This window comes from Tenebrio molitor, chromosome 5, assembly GCF_963966145.1.
Source record: "Tenebrio molitor chromosome 5, icTenMoli1.1, whole genome shotgun sequence".
NCBI classification, from domain to species: domain Eukaryota; kingdom Metazoa; phylum Arthropoda; class Insecta; order Coleoptera; family Tenebrionidae; genus Tenebrio; species Tenebrio molitor.
The window spans coordinates 22,455,731-22,477,475 of NC_091050.1; the positions used below are offsets into that span (position 1 = coordinate 22,455,731).

The 21,745-nt window shown below is 35.7% G+C and overlaps 1 protein-coding gene and 2 long non-coding RNA genes across 3 annotated transcripts; 2 read left to right on the forward strand and 1 right to left on the reverse strand.

Moving 5' to 3' along the window:
- Window positions 1-6,971: 6,971 nt before the first annotated feature.
- LOC138130319 (uncharacterized) lies at window positions 6,972-9,168 on the reverse strand. Its single transcript, XR_011159569.1, has 3 exons — window positions 8,833-9,168; window positions 8,642-8,729; window positions 6,972-8,584 (listed from the first exon to the last, which is right to left on the reverse strand). It is a non-coding gene; the product is annotated as an uncharacterized lncRNA (long non-coding RNA).
- A 61-nt stretch (window positions 9,169-9,229) lies between these two features.
- Window positions 9,230-19,698, forward strand: LOC138130315 (uncharacterized). Its single transcript, XM_069046753.1, has 3 exons — window positions 9,230-9,430; window positions 18,465-18,621; window positions 18,673-19,698. The coding sequence occupies exons 1-3, from the start codon at window positions 9,301-9,303 to the stop codon at window positions 19,211-19,213; spliced, it is 828 nt and encodes a 275-aa protein (XP_068902854.1). The 5' UTR covers window positions 9,230-9,300; the 3' UTR covers window positions 19,214-19,698.
- Window positions 10,083-11,272, forward strand: LOC138130318 (uncharacterized). The gene is made up of 2 exons (XR_011159568.1): window positions 10,083-10,512; window positions 10,566-11,272. It is a non-coding gene; the product is annotated as an uncharacterized lncRNA (long non-coding RNA).
- Window positions 19,699-21,745: the final 2,047 nt, after the last annotated feature.

Here is a 21,745-nt window from a genome sequence, read left to right on the forward strand (position 1 = left end):
GCCGGCCTGTCATTGGCTTGACATCAAAATGTGAAGCTGGCATTATGTTCAACTAACCCCATTTTCGATTTTTGTCATTCTTGTCATCGTGACAGCGATAATCAAAATTAAAATTGGGAAAAGAAGCGTGCACCAGAGAGAAGTGCTATAAAAATCAGTTATGCTAGTGCGTCATGATCTGTAAGTTACGAAAAGGGCGAAGGAAACGCCAAACAGCTTGAAAACCTTCAGTTTGACAAACTGACACATCAGTCATAGTGACAATAAATGGTCGCTTGCATTGACTTTTTTGAAATGTCAGAAATTTGCCGCCATTCTACGAATACAAAATTGTACAGGGTGGAACAAAAATATTAAATATTAGCTGTAACTTTTTAATTCGACAATTTATGAAAAAATGTTTAATATAAAAGTTGATTGGTGTAACTTTTTAATTCGACAATTTATGAAAAAATGTTTAATATAAAAGTTGATTGGTGTATTATCCTGCATCATCTGGTCTTTCTAGTGTGTTCCTATCTTCTTTTGTTTCGCTGCTATGGCAACCAACTTTAGTTTTTTAAATAGCACCCATACATTTTTTGTGTGATTTTCAAACAAGCTTATCTTTCTGTATTCATAAATACAGTTTTGCCATTATGGGGAAAAGGAATAAAATTAAAAAAAAACAAATGTGATAAAATTAACTTACTAAGTAATAAAATGCAATATCAAGAATATTGACAATTTTTGTTGAACGCCATGCATGATAATACGAGTAAACCAAACAATTTTTATATTAAACATTTTTTCATAATTTTTCAAATTAAAAAGTTACAGCGATTATTTGATACTTTTGTTCTAGCCTGTATATGTGGAGTGTAATTTGAAAAAAAAAAGTTGACTATCGTCTGTTAAAAAATAGATGTCGGAAAAAATATCGAATAGGATAATAATGAAGTGTTTTTCGAACTATTTCATTTGATGTGTCATTTATTCAAATCGGATAAAGAATAAGTAAGATACAGCGTCCAAGGTTTTTCGTCAGTCTTCTTCACGGTGTTTGTAAATTTCTCCGATGGTTAAACTAGGTACTGATAAGACATGTAAAATTTCTCCGATGGTCAAATTAGCCCCTAATTAGGCATGGTAAATTTCTCCGCTGGATTATGGAAGCATCACGTCCGACCGATCGAGTACCCGACATAATCCTAGAATATTATCGATTCATGATGAATGTGGATGAGGGACGGCTGTGATTTATTTTTATCATCTTGGATAAACTGACAATTTTGTATTATTTCTTGTCAGAAATATGACATGTTTGTTCCGACATTGAAATTTGAACAATGTTGTCTAATTTAATTTGATTAAAATTTTTTGTTTGTTTGTTAGAGTATAGATTAAGGTACAGTCGCCAGCAATAAATTTTGTTCGTCAATGTCATTTCAAAATTTGGTTAGATTGTCACAAATTTAAAAAAAAATCCCCGTCTGATTATACTCACGTCAATAAAGTGTCAAAAAAATTAGAAAAAAAAACTACAATTATTAATGTTTCACAATAGAGCATTTTCTATTGCGTCAAAGAATCACAATGACGACTAAGATTTATTGCTCGAAACTGTACTTACCATTTGGTTAAAACAAATTATGTATAAGAAATCAATTTGTGATAGAAAAAATAAATACATGCCTACTCGTGTGTCAAAATAATAAGCGCCTACTGAAGGGTTAATCCTCTCAGGTACCGAATAGACCACCGGAGCAATTTGCCACTTTCCAGAAAGGCTCGGGTTAATCCTTCGGAGCAATTTACATGTTTGAGGGTTGAAATCGGAGGAATTTACGTCTGCCCCTTCTTCAGGAAGAGCGATTTTTTTTTCCAAGTATTTTTCGAGCTCCACTGGGTCTTTCCCTACCACGCTCTGAATTCGGAATTCGCGAATAGTTAGTATAGTTATTGTTTTAAAGTATTCGTAAGACAGAATAACACGTGGTTATTTGCCTAGTACCATCGGACAACCACGTGGAACAAATTTTAGACATGTCGTGAAGTCTTATAATTAACATACCTATGTATAATTTCTAAAACAACATATCTATGCGAATGAAGATTTCACTTACAGTAAGCAAAGCATGCAATCGGCTAGCGATATTAAAAATGGTACATACTTAGCTCAAATAATGTTAGCAAGTGAACGATCAGTGTAACTTTACGATTTCACTGTATATAGAACACAAAATCGTGTACACTTGTCCACCCTTCTCTACCAAACCTTCAACCCTCTCGGTACTTTAGCCTCGCCCCTGGGCGTCGGTATTTCTAAGAACTATTAATTGCTCCAAGCTCAAATTTGAATCTGAACCAAAGATTAGGTATATACGTAATAAATTTAGGGTAAATATCGCGCGTTCAAATGAAATCCTGGGCTGAGTACGCGTTGGAAAAATTAAACTGTTCAGAACAGTGTAAAGTTTGAATTTCCCACCGTTTGACACAAATGACATTTGCCCAATGCACGTACCTTTGTAAACGTTCTTGCAATTTTGGGCGTTCCAAAAGAATGAAAACGGAAACCCACTTGCTCCACGCCACGCCACACTACGCCACGCGACGAAAATATGTGTGGAAATTTAGAATAACAAATATTTGAATGCAATACATATAGATCTTTAAACTGACTCTAAAGGCCCAGCTAATAAAACGATAATATTCAATTATTGTTGTTAAGTGCAGATCAAACATTTTAGAGTAGAACAAAGCAGGTATAGTCCTCCAAAATTGCTAAGAGCTCATAAAATTTTAGGGGTATAACGAGCCATTATAAAAATATCAACTTATCTCAAATGGTTTATTACGGGATTAACAAACCGCCAAAGTGAACAGCTGCAGACCATTTGCGTTAGAGATAGAGGAACCGTTGTTCCTTTCAGAAAAATAAAATTATTCTGGTATAGTTCTCCGAGAGCTGCAGCGATTTTATGACAGGGCAATAGTAATTATTACGCCTGTTGAGATGCCGATAAGCGACATAAACAGACCCCTGTCAATCATCATTTTCGTTCTATACCTGTCAGTTTACAGGGTAGTACTTGGACGAATTTACGATTAGGGGTTGTACTTGCGGTTTTAACCTATTGTGGGTGTTGTTAACGTTTATACAATGGTACCCTGCCATAAAATCGCTGCAGCTCTGGGAGAACTATAGTTTGAGGGTTGAGCCACAATAGTCGGTTTAAAATAAGTTAATATTTTTATAATAGCTCATTATACCCCTAAAATTTTATGATGAGCAGATATTTATAAAAAACTGTTTTTGAAAAAATTTTCATGTTTACATTTTTACATCAGAATGTGCAATGGCGTATAAAATCAATATCTGCAATCCGTTTCGAAAAATGTTTGATAGTTTTTGAATTAAATCCATTTTAATGGAAAAATTGCTTTTATTGGTACTCGTTGACTTTTAGTGTTGTAAATTGTTGCCAAAATTTAACCTAATTAACTTATAAATTTCATTTTTCGATATTATGTGCCTTATGAATAATAAATTAGATCTGCAAAATATGAAAACGAAATTATAATTTTTAAGGTCAATTTTGCCACCGGCTGTAAAAGATGAATCACCCTGTAACTACATAATGCCGCTCCCTGCATTTAGTGAATATTATAGTTTTATTAGTCGGGCTTTCAGAGTCAGTTTAAAGACCTATACTCATTTGGTGCATGATATCCGCGTAGCCAACGTTAAATGAACTAGCCGTGCTCAAGTAAATTTGGCAACAATGCCCGCAGACCTAGGACCGAGTCAGTTTGTGCAGATTTGCATGTGTAGACAGTGATCTTAACGTTTTAACTTCAGAAAACTGTTTATTTCCAAAATTTTAAGCTACCAAGTTGTTTAAAAGTTGAAGGGAATTTAGTATAGAGTTTGCGAAATAAATTGTGGCATTTTCTTTTGGAATTAAAGCCGTCAACTTGATGGAAGTTAAACCGAGACAAACCTAACCTAACTTTTGTGTGTTAAACGAAATATCGTTGGTTCTAACTTCTAACAGGTATTTAAAATTTAAATATTATTCAAACATGCCTAGTAGGTGTTGTGTAACAGGCAGTAAAAGTAATTACGACTCGTCTTTAAGAAATGCACGGCGGCAGCGGAGTTCCTCCGGCGGTCAGAAATTCTCAGGTCTTGTAGCAGGTAGTGAACGGTAAGGGATTAGCGCTGGTGATAAGAATGATCGGGTTGAGTGATGAAAGTATCATTTTTATAATCCATGTTGGAAAAATTTTTTAGTTTAATTATTTCTTTAAAAGCATCAGCATGGAAACTGGAGTGAAAAAGTGCGAAATGTTGTCAAGCCAGAAAGTTATGTAATAAGTGATAACCGTATACGTTGCAGATGTGTTCAAAAGTTTTTTTATTGCAAAAATAGATATACCATGAGTTTTTTTTTTAATGACTAGATAATATTATTGTTTAATATAAAAACAGTGCTAGGCTTTATAATTTTCACAATAATGAAGTTAAGAGGGGGTTGAAAAATTAGCATGTAAAACCCTATGACCAGTCTTAAAATAAACTCACTGTATACTCATATCATGTACACAAATAGAGTATAATTTGTAAAAAATGCCATATGTCATTTTAATTTACCCTTGTAAATAAAATTGTTTCTCCCTCTCATCAGTGTATTTATTGCCAATTTCAAGCAAAATACTCGACTGTAATTACACAAGAGGTTTCATTTAGTCGGAAAAATATTTTTTGCAACGAAAACGTATTGCTTAGCAATTAGACGAGAAAAATTGGTACGATAAAAGCACGACGGCCGTAGGCCGGAGTTGATTTTATCGTGCCGATTTTTCGAGTCTAATTGTCAAGCAGTTAGTTTGAGTTGCAAATAAATATTTTTCCTGACTAAATGAAACCTCGAGTGTAATTCGGCGAGACAATTTAATGAATGAACAATGCAAATTTAATTTTTTTATTTGGTATTAAAGGTATTAGATGCCTAGAAACTAAAGGTATAAGTTACCTGAGTGTTTTTGCCGGATAAAAGGGCAAACTTTTATCCGCTGTCAAAGTGACAAAATCACAGCGCCTTATGAGATTTTTTATATATGAATTAAATTGTCGCCATAATAATCTAGTCCGGCTACCACTCGTCGACTACCTATCGCAGCAATCCCCGATAAGTATTTTGAAATTTCCCAAAAATGTAGAGCGCAAACAAGCATGGTTAAAAGCAATCCCTCGAAAAAACTTCACCTTCAAGTGTGGTCTGTCAATTACATTTTAGTTCTGATGATATCATTTTATATGATAAACATTTGCAACCTGATGGAACCTGTAAACAATTGCCTTTAAAAAGCCCCAGACTAAAAGATGCTGCTGTTCCTAGCGTGTTTCCAAATTTAGCGTCTTATCTATCAAAGCCAGCAATTAAAGAGAGAACAGATCCAGAGTTTTGGCGTGAAACAATTTCTAAAACGCAAAACGATGACGTAGAAAATTTTATGAAAGCAGATACAGGGTTATTCTAAATGATTGTAGTCGAAGTAGGCGTGAAAACTCAATGTAAAATTTATGGTTGCCGCTCCACATAAAAAAAACATCAAAATTATGTGAATAAGTGAGTACACACGGGAGTTAAATTGGGTGCAAAACAACTCAATATTTCTGGATTCAATCGTTAATTTAACAAAAATAAATAAAAACCTCATCATGGCACTTTTCACCTAAAAAATGAGAGTGACAGCGACAAAACTGACAGTTCACATGAAAGCGGCAAAAATGTAATAACATGGGCATGGCCTACTTCGACTACAATCATTTAGAATAACCCTGTATAATAAACAATTGTAATGATTTAATAACAACATTTGCAATCGAACTTAATTTGATTGACTGGGAACATAAAATTGTTGAATTTGGTATATATTTTTTTACATTGAATTTTAATGATTCTTTAAATATTGAGACAAAACTTTATACATATTAATGAATGTCTTTAAATAAAAGTTTTTATAAAAGGAGAAGAATTAACTCCACAAGTTATTTAGTTACTTTTTACGAAGAATTTTTCTTATTGTGGATTAGGCCTACTGGATAAACCACAGTAAAAAAAAACGCATCTTGCACTCTACTTCTACGGTGATGGCTGATGAGGAAAAGTGTGTATCACAGCACACAGCACCTTTGTTATAAATATCTATTCTGTCTGTAAAAAAGTTTGCTCCCCCTTTTGATTTTGTTACGAGCCGCTACTGCTGGACAGTGTAAAATTATACCGTGTGAGCAACAAGTACTGATTCAATTGGCAATAAATTCTGGTGATTTTTGGTGACTTTTATGTCATGTTCCAACGAGAAAACCATTTTATTCATAAATGATTACAAAAACCAAGACGTTTAAATTTGAAATGTATACCAGCTGTCAATAATGTCAATAAAACAAACCGAAAAAGGTACAATTCACAGTCTTGAAAATTTTATGTAAATTTTTTTATTGCCAACTGAAACAGTTATTGTTGCTCATCCTGTATATCATCAATTCTTCACTCCATGAGGGTAAGATGGGAATTGTAATAATCATCTAATAAACAATGTCAATTTATTGAGAACGTGTAAAAACGCGCTTTTATGTTTGTTAGGCGTTCGATGTTCGGCGGTTCACCCGGTCCGCCAGTCTGAAAGATTGCGACGTTGCCTTTTTCTCAGCACGGCTAATGATATCCGACAACACGCCACAGGACGTGGGACGACGTTTGTTCCCTAGATAAAGAAGAGAATAGATTGGCCACTCTCTCAGATTCAACGGATAACAAGTTTCGGCGCCATCTATAGTTGCCGCAAAAAAGTTTTACGAAGAATCGGTAAAAAGTTGATTGGAGGCCTGTAATCGTGCTAACGCGGCAAAATTGAATCCTGTACTATGCACTGCTTCCAAAAAAATTTTTAGGGTGATAATTCAAAACAAGGTCAAATAAAATGTTACAATATTTATTATAAAACATGTAAGAATACAAAAATTGATATACGAGTAAAGCGAATGCATAAAACAGGGCGTTTCTACATATACACATATATTGCGATCAAAAAATTTTGGACACTAATGTCATCGTGCTGTCACACATTTTAAAACGACCCTTATGTATTAATAACCTCAATTTTGATTGTGTCAGTTTTGAAAATGTGAATGTCAGATTTACCGAGAAAATATTAAAAAAATTATATTTTAAACCGGTGTTAAATTGACAACAATTTCATCTTTCATGTGACAGTTTCAATAAAGCATGGTTTAGAGTAATTTTTTTAAATGTGACAGAAGTTTGATGTCCAACATTTTATGATCGTGATAGTACGTACAAAGGCCGGCAAAAAAAAAACTAGCCATCATTTAAATATCAGTGTCAAAAAAGCATTAATTAAACATTTGGATTTTGACGTAACACAAAAGTGATGTCTGGTTTTAATTGTATGTATTTCAATAAAAAAAAAAAAAACCCGACACGTTTCTTTTCATGTTTGTCAGTTTGAAAATAGCTTTTTAGAAATAGATTACAATATTTTGACGGTATGTCAGTATATAAATAAATAATTCAATGACAAAGTGTTTAAAAATTATTTGATAGGTACTGTCGAGTAGACAATTAATTGACAAATATTTAAAACCCAAATTACATTACGAAATACGAAATACATATGTCATTTCCCGTTTTTTCAAATTCACCTACATTTTGAATAATAATAATAATAAATACCTATTATACACAATTTTTAATAAATATACAGGAGAACGAAACAACAACAATTGACCATTTCTATCTCAACAATTAATGACACAGATTACTTCGGAAAAGGTATTTGAATTTACTTTTTTTGTTATATTTTTTCAGATTGTAGTGCAAGTATAATAAAAATAGCGTATAATACACGTTTTAAGGGTCTTTAAAGCACTTGCGACGTTAAAAGCACTCCGCTACGCGTCGCGTTTTAAAGGCTTCCTTATAAACAATATTGTACAATGAGGGACATGAAATCCTGGGCAGTCTGTTATTGTCATTTCAAAAAGTGTCAATGTAAATGCACCTTTACCGTCATTATGATTGAGATTTTCAAAAAAACTGTCAAATTAACTTAAGCTTGGTTATGAGTAGCTAAGGTATGGTTTAGAAATGTTGACAATGAATGACACATCTGCCCAGTTTTCCGTGTCCCCAATAGTAAAACAATACTCGTAAAAAAAAAAAAATAAATACAAATTCCAATATTTTTTTAAAGATAATTGGATTCATCTCTTACTTTGAGTGGGAGTGGTAAACAAAGAAGTCCTCACCATCTTGGTCTGTGGTAAGTAAAGAGCGATCAAATTAATTTGTAATCGAGTCATCCATGGATTTGAATCCGTATGTCTTTTAGATTGATATGTCCAGATCTAACTTTTGTTTTTTGTTCAAGAAACGACATACGATTTCGGATTCATGGATAACTCGATTACAAATTAATTTGATCGCTGGATATGTCTTTTCTGGCTCTTCCACAGACCAGGATTCAGGAGAATGCCCAATGATGGTAGGAGGTAAAGCTCGAAGCGCATCTAAATTAAAATAAGTATCAATTAGGTATTTGAACTATAACATAAAAACAGACCTACCTTTTATTTTTTCAGGAGTAACATACATATTTATATTCTTCCTGAAGGTGACTGAAGCAGTCTTCTGTCTTGGAAGATTCCTTAACGCCTGAGAAACAAACATAATATAAATAATTAAATATAAATTTTGATTTTTCGTAAACATTGATTGATTATTATCAAAGTTTAAAAATTTAATTTTTACAGCCTACCTGCGATTTGGAATATTTTCACATCCGGGTACAAAACACGGCTTCATTTTTTTACAAATTGTCCAAAAGTACTTAAAAATTGAACACAAAAACACAAAACCTACATGTATTTTTCCACTTTCCACTAAATTGCGTCATGCCTCGCAACACTTTTCTGGGAATTACTAGGAAAGTGAATGCGATTGGGGATTTATCCAGGATGACCAACCGTAGGAATTACTAAATTGTGTTGGTAGTAGCAAATTTTTTAATTTTTTTCTGATCTGAGCGCCATCTGTAGTTGCCGCAAAATATTAAACTTGATTCAAGGTCGTCTATTAGAGTGCCCTACCCCTGGTTTGTTCGATCCAAATTACAACCGTCCAAGCGTGTTGTCTCCCCTCCTTGCTCGTCAGCCACGCAGTAGAGTTTTGTATACAGTGTGCATGTGTACTAGCAGTTGGTAAAGTTCAATATTTTACAAAAAAGATGAATGAACAGATAATTGAAAAAGTGCGTCAATATGAGTTTCTTTATAATCAACACCTGAGAAACTACAGGGATCAAAATATGCGTCAGGAAGCATGGGAAGAAATAGGGAAAGAATTGAAAATATCAGGTAAGTTACAAATAATAACATTGTTTCATATTTAGAATAAAGGCAATCAACAATAAAGTTTTAATACTTTCAAATTATTCTCGTCTTGTCTCTGCGTCTTTCTTCCTTGTCGAATCATTGCGTGTTAAACTCCGTACGGTGATAGATCGTACGTTTTTAAATTCTAGTTTCAAAACATAAAGCAGTGAAAAATACTAAACTCTCCATCTCAATTGTTTCACGTTATGTAGAAAACCGTTGTATCCCTGCAGATTAATTCCCGCCACACTACTCTTTGGGTCTGTCTTCTGTCAAAAAACGTACAATCTATCAGAGTACGGAGTATACGAAGGGACACTACCGTCGGGTGAATTAAATATTCTTTAAACCGTTCCCGAACATATTATAATAGTATAATGATATTATGCCTAACAACCCCCAATGGGACAACGAATGCTGATATTTTTGCCATCAATTGCTCCTACGCAATTGGGAAAATTCCAGATATACATACTTATGTAGGTATATCGTTGAGACACCTCTTTCCAAATGTCTTCTATTGCCAGTGGCATTACGCGTGGCCCTAATAACAGGTGTTCAATTGAAAAGTTCATCAAATTGCCTTTGATCTTTGTCGCTATCTTTATCTAACCAACTTTACGATGTTGTTGTCTTTTAAAAAATAAAGCCAAAGCCAAGTCGATGAACTTTTCAATTGAACACATGTTATTTCCCATTTGGCTTTACAAACTTCTCGTACTATGTTCCGAAGAGTATTAAATCCTAATAATCTAAGATCCCACTGAATGATTTCTACGTTCATCTGTTTTTTAATCAAAATACCATTATTATACACTGTCTATAAAAGAATGTGGGATCGCAGAGGGCTCTGAAATTTGAATTTGCCAACCCCTTTAAATTCGTCAACTACTAACCGCCGAATTGTCAAATATATTCACAAGCTGTCAACAGTGTCAACACGAAATCAACTTAACCTCATTTACGCTTCGAAGCCCTGTTTTGTTGTTTCTTGCGTTCCTGGTCTGCTTATTGTTTAAAAAAGCTTTTTTCAAAGCTAGATAACTTCCGGTGATGTTACAAAGGTATTGTCTTTATCTGTTTTTATAATTTCATAACCTCTCAAATATTTTAAAAGTAATTGCTAAAATGGTGTTCACACTTGAACAAAATAAGTTCCTCATGATATCTTCTTACCGCAACGGTGTTAAAAGAGATGAGGAATGGACATACAGCGTTCAAGCTTGCAAAGAAGAATTTTTAGCAAAGTACCTGCACCAAAATGTTTTAGAAAAGTGCCTCACAGCTCACATACATCGAATTTTTAATCGTTTTGTTACTACCGGTAGTGTTGAAAAGGGGAAATCGTCAGGTCGTCCCAAGGTGATGGAAAATGTAGTTGAAAATATACGAGATCATTTAGAAGCACATCCGAGAACTTATCTACTAGACTGTCTCATCAAATTGCAGTACTTAGGTACATGCCATAAAGTTGTTAGAGGAGAACTTGCATTTACATGCATACAACTGTACAATAGCTCCTCCTTAATGATTCTGAAAGCTGCATAAATTATTGTAATTGGTTTCAGAATAATCTGTTCACCTGACTTTTCTGTGTTCAACTACAGTGAAAAGTGAAGTGTATAAATGAGAAATTAATAATTTAAACGAGTTAATAGAAGAGATTACCATATCTTGTCGTAACATCAAGAGAGTGAGAAGATATTCAGGGCAAAATGGAGAACACTTCGAACCATTCCTTTAATTTATATTGTTACTTTTTTAACTGAATCACTGATGTTATTCACCTTCTTAAGTGTTTAATAAATACATAATTTGTTGAGAGTGTTGAGTCTTATCAATAATGCATTTCATTAATTTATTTTTATTTAATTTCTTGGTAAGCATTAATTTTGTCAAGCTAGACAATAGGCAACCAGTAAAACCAGTTTGTTCTGGGGTTGCACATCGTAGATCAGGCTAATATTCGATTTCTGGTGAAAGAGTCGGCACACAATCTAAGCCTGCTTGGATGCCACGATCATTTATAGATACTCTGTAGATCATTATGAATAGAGAAATATGTTTCTGCAGGGTTGCCTATCACAATATGGCCGCAAGTATTTTTTAATTAAAATTAAATTAATTAATTTTTTTCCAAACAGTTTCGTTCACTTGTTTTTTACTAGTGATGGATAAATGACCGGTCATTTATTTTTGGTCAAAGTTGACCGGTCCTCGACCGGTCAATTACCAGTCATTATTGGTCAAAAAGTAGGAACTAGTTAAACATCACAAAATGATTCTTTCAATGTCAAGGATTATTTTAATACCAAATAATGGTTCTTAATTCCATTTTTTATAAGATTTATTGATCGATAAATTATTGTTCTAAAATTGTGTAAGTGAGGTTAAGTTTGAATTGTTTGAAGTTATACTTTGATTTTTCTTTAACATGTTTGCTTGAATTTGAACTTTTTGTTAATTTAAAACGCTTTAAAACTTTCAACACAACTGTGTGTGTGTATTTTTAGTTTTTTTAGTTTCTTTTAAAATACTTAAACATTCGTTTAGAATTAAAAAAAGTAAGTAAGTATTTTATGAAAATAAAAATATATCGTGTCATGTTAAGAAGACACAAAAACGATTGAAAAACAAAAACCACTTCTTCCTATTAGATCAAAAGCTTAGGTAATCGTTTTCCACAAAGATCTTTATTAAAGTTTTAGATGTTTCATTGTCATAATTTACTTATTTATTGTCATAATCGATTTCTTCGTTGTCAGCAGCTACGTAAATGACATCAGACAACCCAACATAACCTCATCTCATCAGTCAAACAGTCATCATATCCTATACATATAGTCCAGTCAATATAAACATAAAAAAGGGTCCGACCTTGCAAAAGGTCATGTAGTTCTGATTTTTTAATATGTTGTTTGGATCTCAGCCAAGAGTAAAACACCAAATTTGCAACTTCGAAAGACTTGTGCGCGCTGCGTGGTAGCCAAAGAACAGCAAAATTTTTGCACTACTTTCAGTCATCATATCCAGATATCCTATAATCTTCAACATTATAAGCGGGAAATTTAAATTTTAAAATGACTGGTCAAATACGTCAAGTCATTGACAATTATTGACCGGTCAAATGGGTCATTGACTAAGTCAATTACAGGACCTCACAACACTATTTTTTACATAAATTATAATTCATTTCAAAGAGAGATGTGTAAAGAACTTGAAAAGTTTGGGTTGCCATTTCTCAGTTGGCCGCAACCCCTTGGCAACCGGGTGTAAACATGTAGGTACCTCTCTGTTTAATTTATAACTTCATAACGTATCGTCATAAATTATATATCAAATGAAAGCTATTTTTTTTTTTCTCTACACGATGGAATATGGTTGCTTATGGAAAAGTGGCCGCAAATAGGGGTAACTGTTAAATATAGATAAGAGCGAAAGATAGTTAGCGCACCATACCGTGCATCAGATAATGATGCATTGTGCGTGGTTAAAATAAAAATGACGCTATCTAATTGAGCAAAAATGACGTGAAGTTGGCAACTGAGAAATGGCAACCAAAACTTTTCAAGTTCTTTACACATCTCTCTTTGAAATTAATTATAATTTATCTTAAAAACAAATGAACGAAACTGTTTGGAAAAAAATAATTAATTTAATTTTAATTAAAAAATACTTGCGACCATATTTTGATAGGCAACCCGGCAGAAACGTATTTCTCTGCTCATAATTATCTATAAAAATTGTATTTTGATTAAAAAACAGATGAACGTAGAAATCATGCAGTGGGATCTCTGTTGGGATTTTCTAATAAGGCCGACTGTTTTGATTTAAAAGCTAAAACTGTTTATTCAAACGTGAACGTGTTGTTTTACCATCTACAAGTTTCAAGTTAGTGTCTATGGCGTATACCAGGTTTTTCCTTAGTTACATCCACTCGTTGGTTTTAGTACCAACCTAAACAAAATAAAAGTACTGTTATTAAATAATTATAAAATGAGAAATACATCAACACTCTCCCTTATTTAATAACTTACAGATTCCCATGTCGTTACACAAATCTCTAAATCGGGTTGAAAACAATGGTTTTGTTAATATGTCCGCGAGCTGTTTTTCAGAATCTACTTTTGAAACCATAATCTCTCCAGCAGTTACTAATTCGCGAACAAAAAAATGTCTGATACGAATATGCTTCGTTCTTCGATGGAACTCGGGATTCTGGGCAAGTCGAATAGCAGCTTCATTGTCGATTTGTAATGTAGGTGTTGCTTTCAATTGGTCCAGTTCAGTTAAAATCCTCTTGATCCAGATGATCTCCCTGGCAGCTTCGCTGGCAGCTACAACTTCAGCTTCAGTTGTGGATATGGCAACGGAAGATTGTCTTTGGCTCATCCAGGAAATAGGGGCCCCAGAGTGGAGGCACAGTACACCAGAGGTCGAGCGCCCCGTGCTAAGGTCACCACCATGATCTGCATCGCTGTAGCATTCAAAAACCCCCTTTGCTTGGTTGTTCTTGTAAAGAAGCCCACAGTTCGTTGTACCTCTCAGGTACCGCAAAATCCTCTTGACCCTAACTACGTCTCGATCTGTTGGATTCTCAAGATTTCTGGATACCACGCTGAGTGCGTACGCAATATCCGGACGTGTCCCACACATGAGGAACATCAATGCTCCCACGGCTTGTCTGTATGGAAACTCGGAGTTTCGAGAGCTTTCTTCTGTGTCGTTGTCCTTGACGATTGGAGTAGTCACTGCCTTGCAGTTACTCATGTTGAATCGTTCTAACAGTTTTTCGGTGTAGTGGGTTTGACTCACCCTCACCGAACCGTCTTCTTCTCGATTGATTTCCAGTCCCAGGAAAAACGACGCAGGTTTAGCAGTTATTTTGAACTTTCGTCCTAAGTCATCGATAAATTGTTGAAGTTCCTGTTCGTCATTGGCTGCAATTAAACCATCATCAACATAAAGGACGAAGAACATTTTTGTGGAGCCTGTTTGCCTAACAAAAAGACAAGGATCCGCTTCGCTCCTTCGAAAACCCAATTTAATGATGTAATTGCTAAACTTCTCATTCCAGCAACGAGGGGCTTGTTTCAGCCCATACAAGCTTTTCTTTAGTCGACATACTCTCCCAGATCCATCACCGTGCCCTTCAGGTTGTTGCATGTATATGGTTTCCTTCAAGTCACCATAGAGAAAAGCCGTTGAAACGTCAATCTGTGCAAGTTTCATACCTTCATTTGCGGCAACACTGAGTAACGTTCGAATAGTAGACTTCCTGGCTACTGGACTGAAAGTTTCGTCATAGTCAATTCCTCTTTGCTGTGAATAGCCCTTGATGACCAGTCTCGCCTTGAACTTATCGATCGGCGTTGGTTTTGACTTTGTAGACCCATTTGTTTGAAATAGCCCTTTTTCCTTGAGGTAAGTCCACTAGCTCCCAAGTCTCGTTTTCTTGAAGAGCCTTCATTTCACGGTCCATGGCTTCTTTCCAGTAATCCTTTTGATCCGACTTCATGGCCTCGCCGTAAGTTTCTGGTTCCTCAAGTGACGTTGCAAGATGCATCACGTAGTCTTGCAGTTTCTCTGGCGCTTTCAGAGTCGATCTGTTCCGTAGACATCGTGTGGTCCTGTCGGCGTTGTGCTCGCAATCTGACTCGGAAGTTCCAGAAATTGACGTATCTTCGGTTTCCTGCTCCTCTTCATCGTCATCGGTGAGTTCATCATCGCGATCAGCTTGAATTTCCTGTTTAGACGTTGAATCATCTTCTGGAATAATCACACTTTTCGTGTGCTCAAGCGTTTTCTCTTCAAATACGACATCTCGTGATCTAATGAGTTTGCATTCCTCTTTGTCGAAGATCCTGTATCCGTCATCATGATCGTAGCCAATGAGAATACCTTTAGTGGCTTTTGGGTCCATCTTTTTTCTGGTTTGCTTCGGAACATGAACATAGCAAGTGGAGCCTATTACACGTAAGTGTTTCAGTCCCGGTTTCTTACCGTACCACAGTTCATATGGAGATGTTCCTGGCACGTTTGAAGGTCCCGTGCGATTCAAGATGTAGTTCGCTGAACGAACTATTTCAGCCCAGAGTGTCTGCGGAATGTTTCCGTGGGCATGCATAATTGCCCTTGCTGTTTCGACGACTGTGTGATTCTCTCTTTCACTACAGCCGTTTTGTTGTGGGGTGTATGGCATCGTTAGACGTTGAATAATACCTTCCTTTTGAAGCATACTTCTAACGTCCTTGTTGTCAAACTCCTTCCCATTGTCACTCAGAAGTTCTTTGATCACATGTCCAACAGTTTTTGTTTCAGCTAAAAACTGACTCAGCTTCTCTGCAACTTCTGATTTTTCTTTCAAGAAATAAATCGTCCTGAATTTTGTGTAATCGTCCTTGAAGAGCACAAAATATTTAAATCCTGACATCGATTCCTGAAATGGTCCGCATACATCTGTGTGAACTCGCTCTCCTGCTTTTGTTGTCTTCGTTCTAGTGCCAAATGGTAGGCGATGAGCTTTTCCGTACATACAGCCTTCACACAGTTCACTGTCCATTTCCACTTTGATGTTCAGCTCCTTGCTCAGTAGCGACTTCACATGGCGCTTATTCTGATGTCCGAATCTCTCATGATATAGCTGCAAGAGATTATTTGTACCTGTGACATTGACTTCATCGAGTGAGCTGGTTTTCGTACTTCTCACGGCCAACTTATAAAGTCCTCCAAATCGATCACGAACTCCTATCAGCTGGACTAATCCGTCGACTTTGAAATTGCAAGTTTCTGTGGTTGAGATGAACTCGCTATTTTGACGTTTATCTTGTGCTGCAAGAACGGAGAACAAATTCTTCTGAATACTTGGAACGCACCAAACATCTGTCAGAGTGATTTTGTTCCATCTTCCTCCAACTGCTGCTTCAATCTCCACTGTACCTTTTCCAATGGCTTCAATTTTCTCACCATTCGCTGTGGTTACTGAATGTGTTGTTGAAAATGGTTCAAGTGTTCTGAACGAATTTTTGTCATTTGTGATATGACTTGTCGCGCCATTATCTACATACCAGTCTTTATTACTGCTTTCAGAATTCATCACAGTTGATGTAATAGAAACGAGTGTCATGTTCGTACCTGGTTCCGGATTGCTCGATTTCGGTGGCCTGCCATCAGCTATCCACTTTCTACACACTTTCACGGTGTGATTTGGCTTCTTACAATAATGACAAATCAGCTTCTTTTTCTTCTTGGAATCGACTACATTCGCTTGCTGCGATGCCTGCTTCGACGAGTTCACAACCAGAGCTTTCTGATCAGAAGATTCGTCCTCCTTGGTCCCTAAGGCTCGTTCATATGCACACAATTGATTTGTCAGATTATCGACTGTTCTGTCACTTTTTGACATTAACATCCAGCTAGACTTGAATGAAAAATAGTCATCTGGTAGTGTTCCCAGAATTTTACAGATCAGAAATAAGTCTGGTAGTTCCAGGTTCGCTTCATCTTTCATCATCTCCTGCTTCAACTCGCTCCATAGTGTTTTCAATTTTGAAATATGTGATGCGATGTCAACTTCAGGATTCCTCTTAAATCCAAAGAATTGTAAGCAGAGGTTGTAGACTTTGTCCTCAGAAACGCCGTCAAACAACTTGTGAAGTTCCAGCCATACTTCTCGCGACGTCGTGAATCGCATTATCTTCTGCAACGTTTCATCTGACATGTTCGTGGTTAAGATAATCAAGGCATTGCTGTCTGCTTTATTGAATACTTCTAATGCACTTTTGTACGTCGCTGTTTGGGCAGCGGTAGCATCTTCTTGTAGTGTATTAGGTGCCACTAACCTGCCTTGGACAACATCCATTGCTCCGGAGACTCCTCGTAGACAGACGGAAATTTTGTATTTCCACGTAGTCCAATTTGCTTTCCCTTCCAATAGTCCAACGTTAATTATTCTTGACGAATCCATTGTTTCTTCTTTGGTTCACCTCGTGGATTCCTTAACCTCAAAATTGGACTTGCGGAGATTACTTCAACCAGTACGCCAAATTATATTTTCCCGTTAGTGCACTTTCTTTTTAATACGCACTGTAGCCCATAACCTGTTGGGATTTTCTAATAAGGCCGACTGTTTTGATTTAAAAGCTAAAACTGTTTATTCAAACGTGAACGTGTTGTTTTACCATCTACAAGTTTCAAGTTAGTGTCTATGGCGTATACCAGGTTTTTCCTTAGTTACATCTACTCGTTGGTTTTAGTACCAACCTAAACAAAATAAAAGTACTGTTATTAAATAATTATAAAATGAGAAATACATCAACAATCTCGTACTATAATCGGAAGTTGAATCGAAACGAGTTGCCTGTTGCCAAATACTTACCTGTAAAGGTGCAAATCCACGATGAGATATTTTCATGCAATTTTGGTCTCATGATACAAAAATTACACGAACAACTAAATTTCATTGTGGAAACACTCGTGAGAGACATGAAACACTGAAACATATAGCACAAGATATTGTCTCCTGCAAGTTGTTCGTGAAATTTTTGTATCATGAGACCAAAATTGCATGAAAATATCTCATCGTGGATTTGCACCTTAACAAAACGAGTATGTACTCTCGTGTCAAAAATGGATTACTCCCTAGGATTTAGGGATATTCGTTACTAGGTTGCCATAAATTTGGTTAGGTTGGACGCTATGTGGTTTCTGGTGACAAACAAAAGATATCCCAAAAATGTAAGACAGCAAATTAATTGTAACAGTTGCAAATGACTAATTTCTCGCTAAGTGATAGATGATTTCTCGTTTCACAATCAATTTTGGTTACAGGCGGCACATTTATTTGGATTTAATCTCTCAATTCAAAGTAACCAACCTTAGGCATTCAAAATAACTTTTGAAAATTCTAGTTACACACAACATGAAAAACGTTATTTCCCTAAAAGTTCGAATTCTAGGGAGTAATCCATTTTTGACACGAGAGTATATTGTATCTATGAATACTTTTTGTTTGCAGCGACCACAGTCAAAGAAACGTGGGCAAAATTGAGGAATTGCTATTCCAACGCGCTACAGAGACGCAAAACAAAAAGTGGTCAGGCTCGAAAAAAAATTACTCCTTGGAAATTTGAACTAGAAATGTCTTTTCTGAAACCATATTTGAACACTCGACAGTAGGTTGTAGTAGGTCCCAGTTTGGTAGGATTTCATTTTGCCAATTTTAGGACTGAAAGTAATTTACTACACGAAGAGTCGGAAGCACCAGAACAGACTCAGGCATCACAATCTCCACATGGTGATGACCCAGAAAATGACGACGACAACGACGAAGATGAAGCTGAAGCTGAAACTTCCACACCACCTGTTGTACATATACAAAAAAAACAACCAGAAGGGCCACAATTTAAACATAAGAAGCGCACTCTTCCGGAAGAGATGGTGCAAATTGTAATGAAGCAAAATGCACCGCTTCGGAAGTCAAAAACCTTAAAAAAACAGGGAGACTTGGATGACTCGGACATGTTTTATTTAAGTATGTCCAAAGTGGCCAAAACATTGCCCAAAATAGCTCAGGCAAGTGTTCGGATGGAAGTGTGCAAGTTAGTATCGGAAGCTCAAATAAGACATTTCCAATACCGATCACAGTTTGCTTCGTCCACTCCCCACACTACTCATAGTTCTACTAGTTCTTCCAGCTTCCCATTTTCTCCTTCCCCTACATCCCCGCAGGCTTCTAATTTAAGTACTCCAGGCCAAGATAAATGATCATCAGAGTATGCTTCACTGTGGCGTTAGTAGCTACTAAAGTCACTAGAAACTATATAGTTTCTAGTGACTTTAGTAGCTACATTACGGGGTGATCTTGGCCGCCGAGAAGATCGTATTTTAGTTGCCGAAGAAGACATTCCTTACGAAATCCAAGAGCAATTATTTTCAATTAACGTGTGGGTTGGGATTATTGAAAATCACCTCGTAGGTCCTTATGTCTTACTTCGCCATTTGAATGGAGAATTACTTGAGAAAATTCCTCTAGCAATTCGAAGAGAAATATGGCACCTTCACGGTGGTGTACCGCCTTATTACGTTCAAAATGCCGCTCAGGAAATTCGTCAAAACAGAGACATTCTAAATCGACTTCGGCTTTCTTGGACACGTCGTGCAGAAGCTTGCATTGCAAAAGATTTTGAACAACTTCTTTGGTGTTTCATTTTATACTTTTACTCACAATTATAGTATTTTTACTTTGTTGTCTTTTTAATAAGTTGCAGGTACTATTTTATCGACTGTAATTACACAAGAGGTTTCATTTAGTCGGATAAATATTTTTTGCAACGAAAACGGTTTGGTTAGCAATTAGACGAGAAAAATTGGCAGGATAAAACCACAAACACATGGACACTACTCACTGCTTTCAGTAGTGGTCCTACCAATAGCCAGTTCAAAATACAAATTCTGTTTGTCCTCAGTTCTCCGAGATACTTACCCTTTCTCTAAACCTGACCAAACCTTTATCAGTTCTATCAGATTTTTCTTTAAACTAATCCTATTGAGTTTGCTTTTTGATCTTTCTAGAATTTTTTATTCTTAAGGAAGGCACCACTGTGCATATTTTCCCTAGATGGCTTCACATGTAGAAAAAAAAACTCTGGAGCAAAATCTCTCCGAACACAAAATTCGATTCTTATTCGAGAATATTGTAAATGCCAACTGGCCTGGAGAAAGTTTCAGCGGGAAACGTCATAAAATAACTTCAAAATCGATATTAAAAAAGTTTAAAAAAAGTTACAGAATGTACAGCTATTGCTATTACCTCGGTTATGTCATCTGCAGGTCTGCAGCGCTGACGTAAAATATTAGAACAATATGTTGCATAAGAAGCCTTAAAACACAAGCATTATTATACATAGACAATTTATCATACACTTTTCGGACTTTGGTGGGACTAGATCCCACATAGTTTGACGCGATCTGCGTCAACTCTCAGGGCGCGGAATTCGTATCGGCACCGGACATGAGTTAACCGTTAAATGTGACAAAAATTATCAAAACGTGAATAGCAAACGATTACAACTTAGAGCTGTTTACTTTTTAACAGTGAACGGTTATCTTGTGTTAATTTTTAATTTTGACATCATGGCATCTGACATCTACATTCACGCCGTGGACACTCCCACAACGGGCCTACAAAGGGCGACTCGTGAAAGACCATAGGGAAGCTTTAATAGGGATAATTTAATTATGTATTACATATTTCGTGTAATTGATAAATAAATCGTGACAAATACTTCAAATGACCTTACAAATGTAAGTAAGTCAAATGATTCGGTTGAGTCGCCTCTGAGACACTTCTACTCCTAAGACTTGAAGTACTCGTACTTCTATTCCGCTCAGAAAAAAATGAAACTTTAACCGTCTCTATAGAGATTTTCGACTGCTTGAAGATACACTTGCCACCAAAAAAAATGGGAAATTGACGTAAAGTCCATTCAAAAATCAAAAAACCACCACCTGCTTTAGGTTGATAAAATTTAAAAAACCCTAGGTAGATATTTTTTCATACCATGTTGGTAACTAAGTATAAATTATGACATTTATTTGATTCAAAATAAAATTCAATTGCTTTGAATTCCATTCATATTGTTTATTGGCAGTACGTTTCATTTATTTATTGATTCTTATTATTTTTACCACCAAATTTTACACTAAACAGCGTTGCCGATGGTAATTATCGAGGAAAATGCGACGTTGGTGGTTTTTTGATTTTTGAATGGACTTTACACAAAAATTTGTTTTTGTATGTTTTTTAATCTGTTTAATTTGATTTTTTTTTAAAGAGTTTAGAATTTTCTGACATTGTCACCGAAAAGATTAATCAAAAAAACGTTTGACAACTGTTTGACAATTTTGCCTATCTACCAGAAAATTTGTTCTATACGAAAAAAATGTATAAATCAATTTGTCATTCATACAATAATACTTGCATTTGAATGTTCAGCTACACTGACCGGCACAAAAAGCGACTCATTATGATTTTTTAATAACCTTCGTATCCCACCTCCACCCGGCGGCACGGCAATTTTGCCGGAGTACATACACTATTACGGATAATACTATCAAGTAATAGTGCAGTGCTTATCAACATAATTACCGGCGTCTCGCCTCCGCATTTTGACTTTGTTGTGTATTATGTTCTGTGTCAATGTTAAGGAACTTCCTCACGATGTGACATGAGTATAATAATATACCTTTTTGAATTTCAACAACCAATGTGTTATCTAAATCCAGAATTTTTAACTT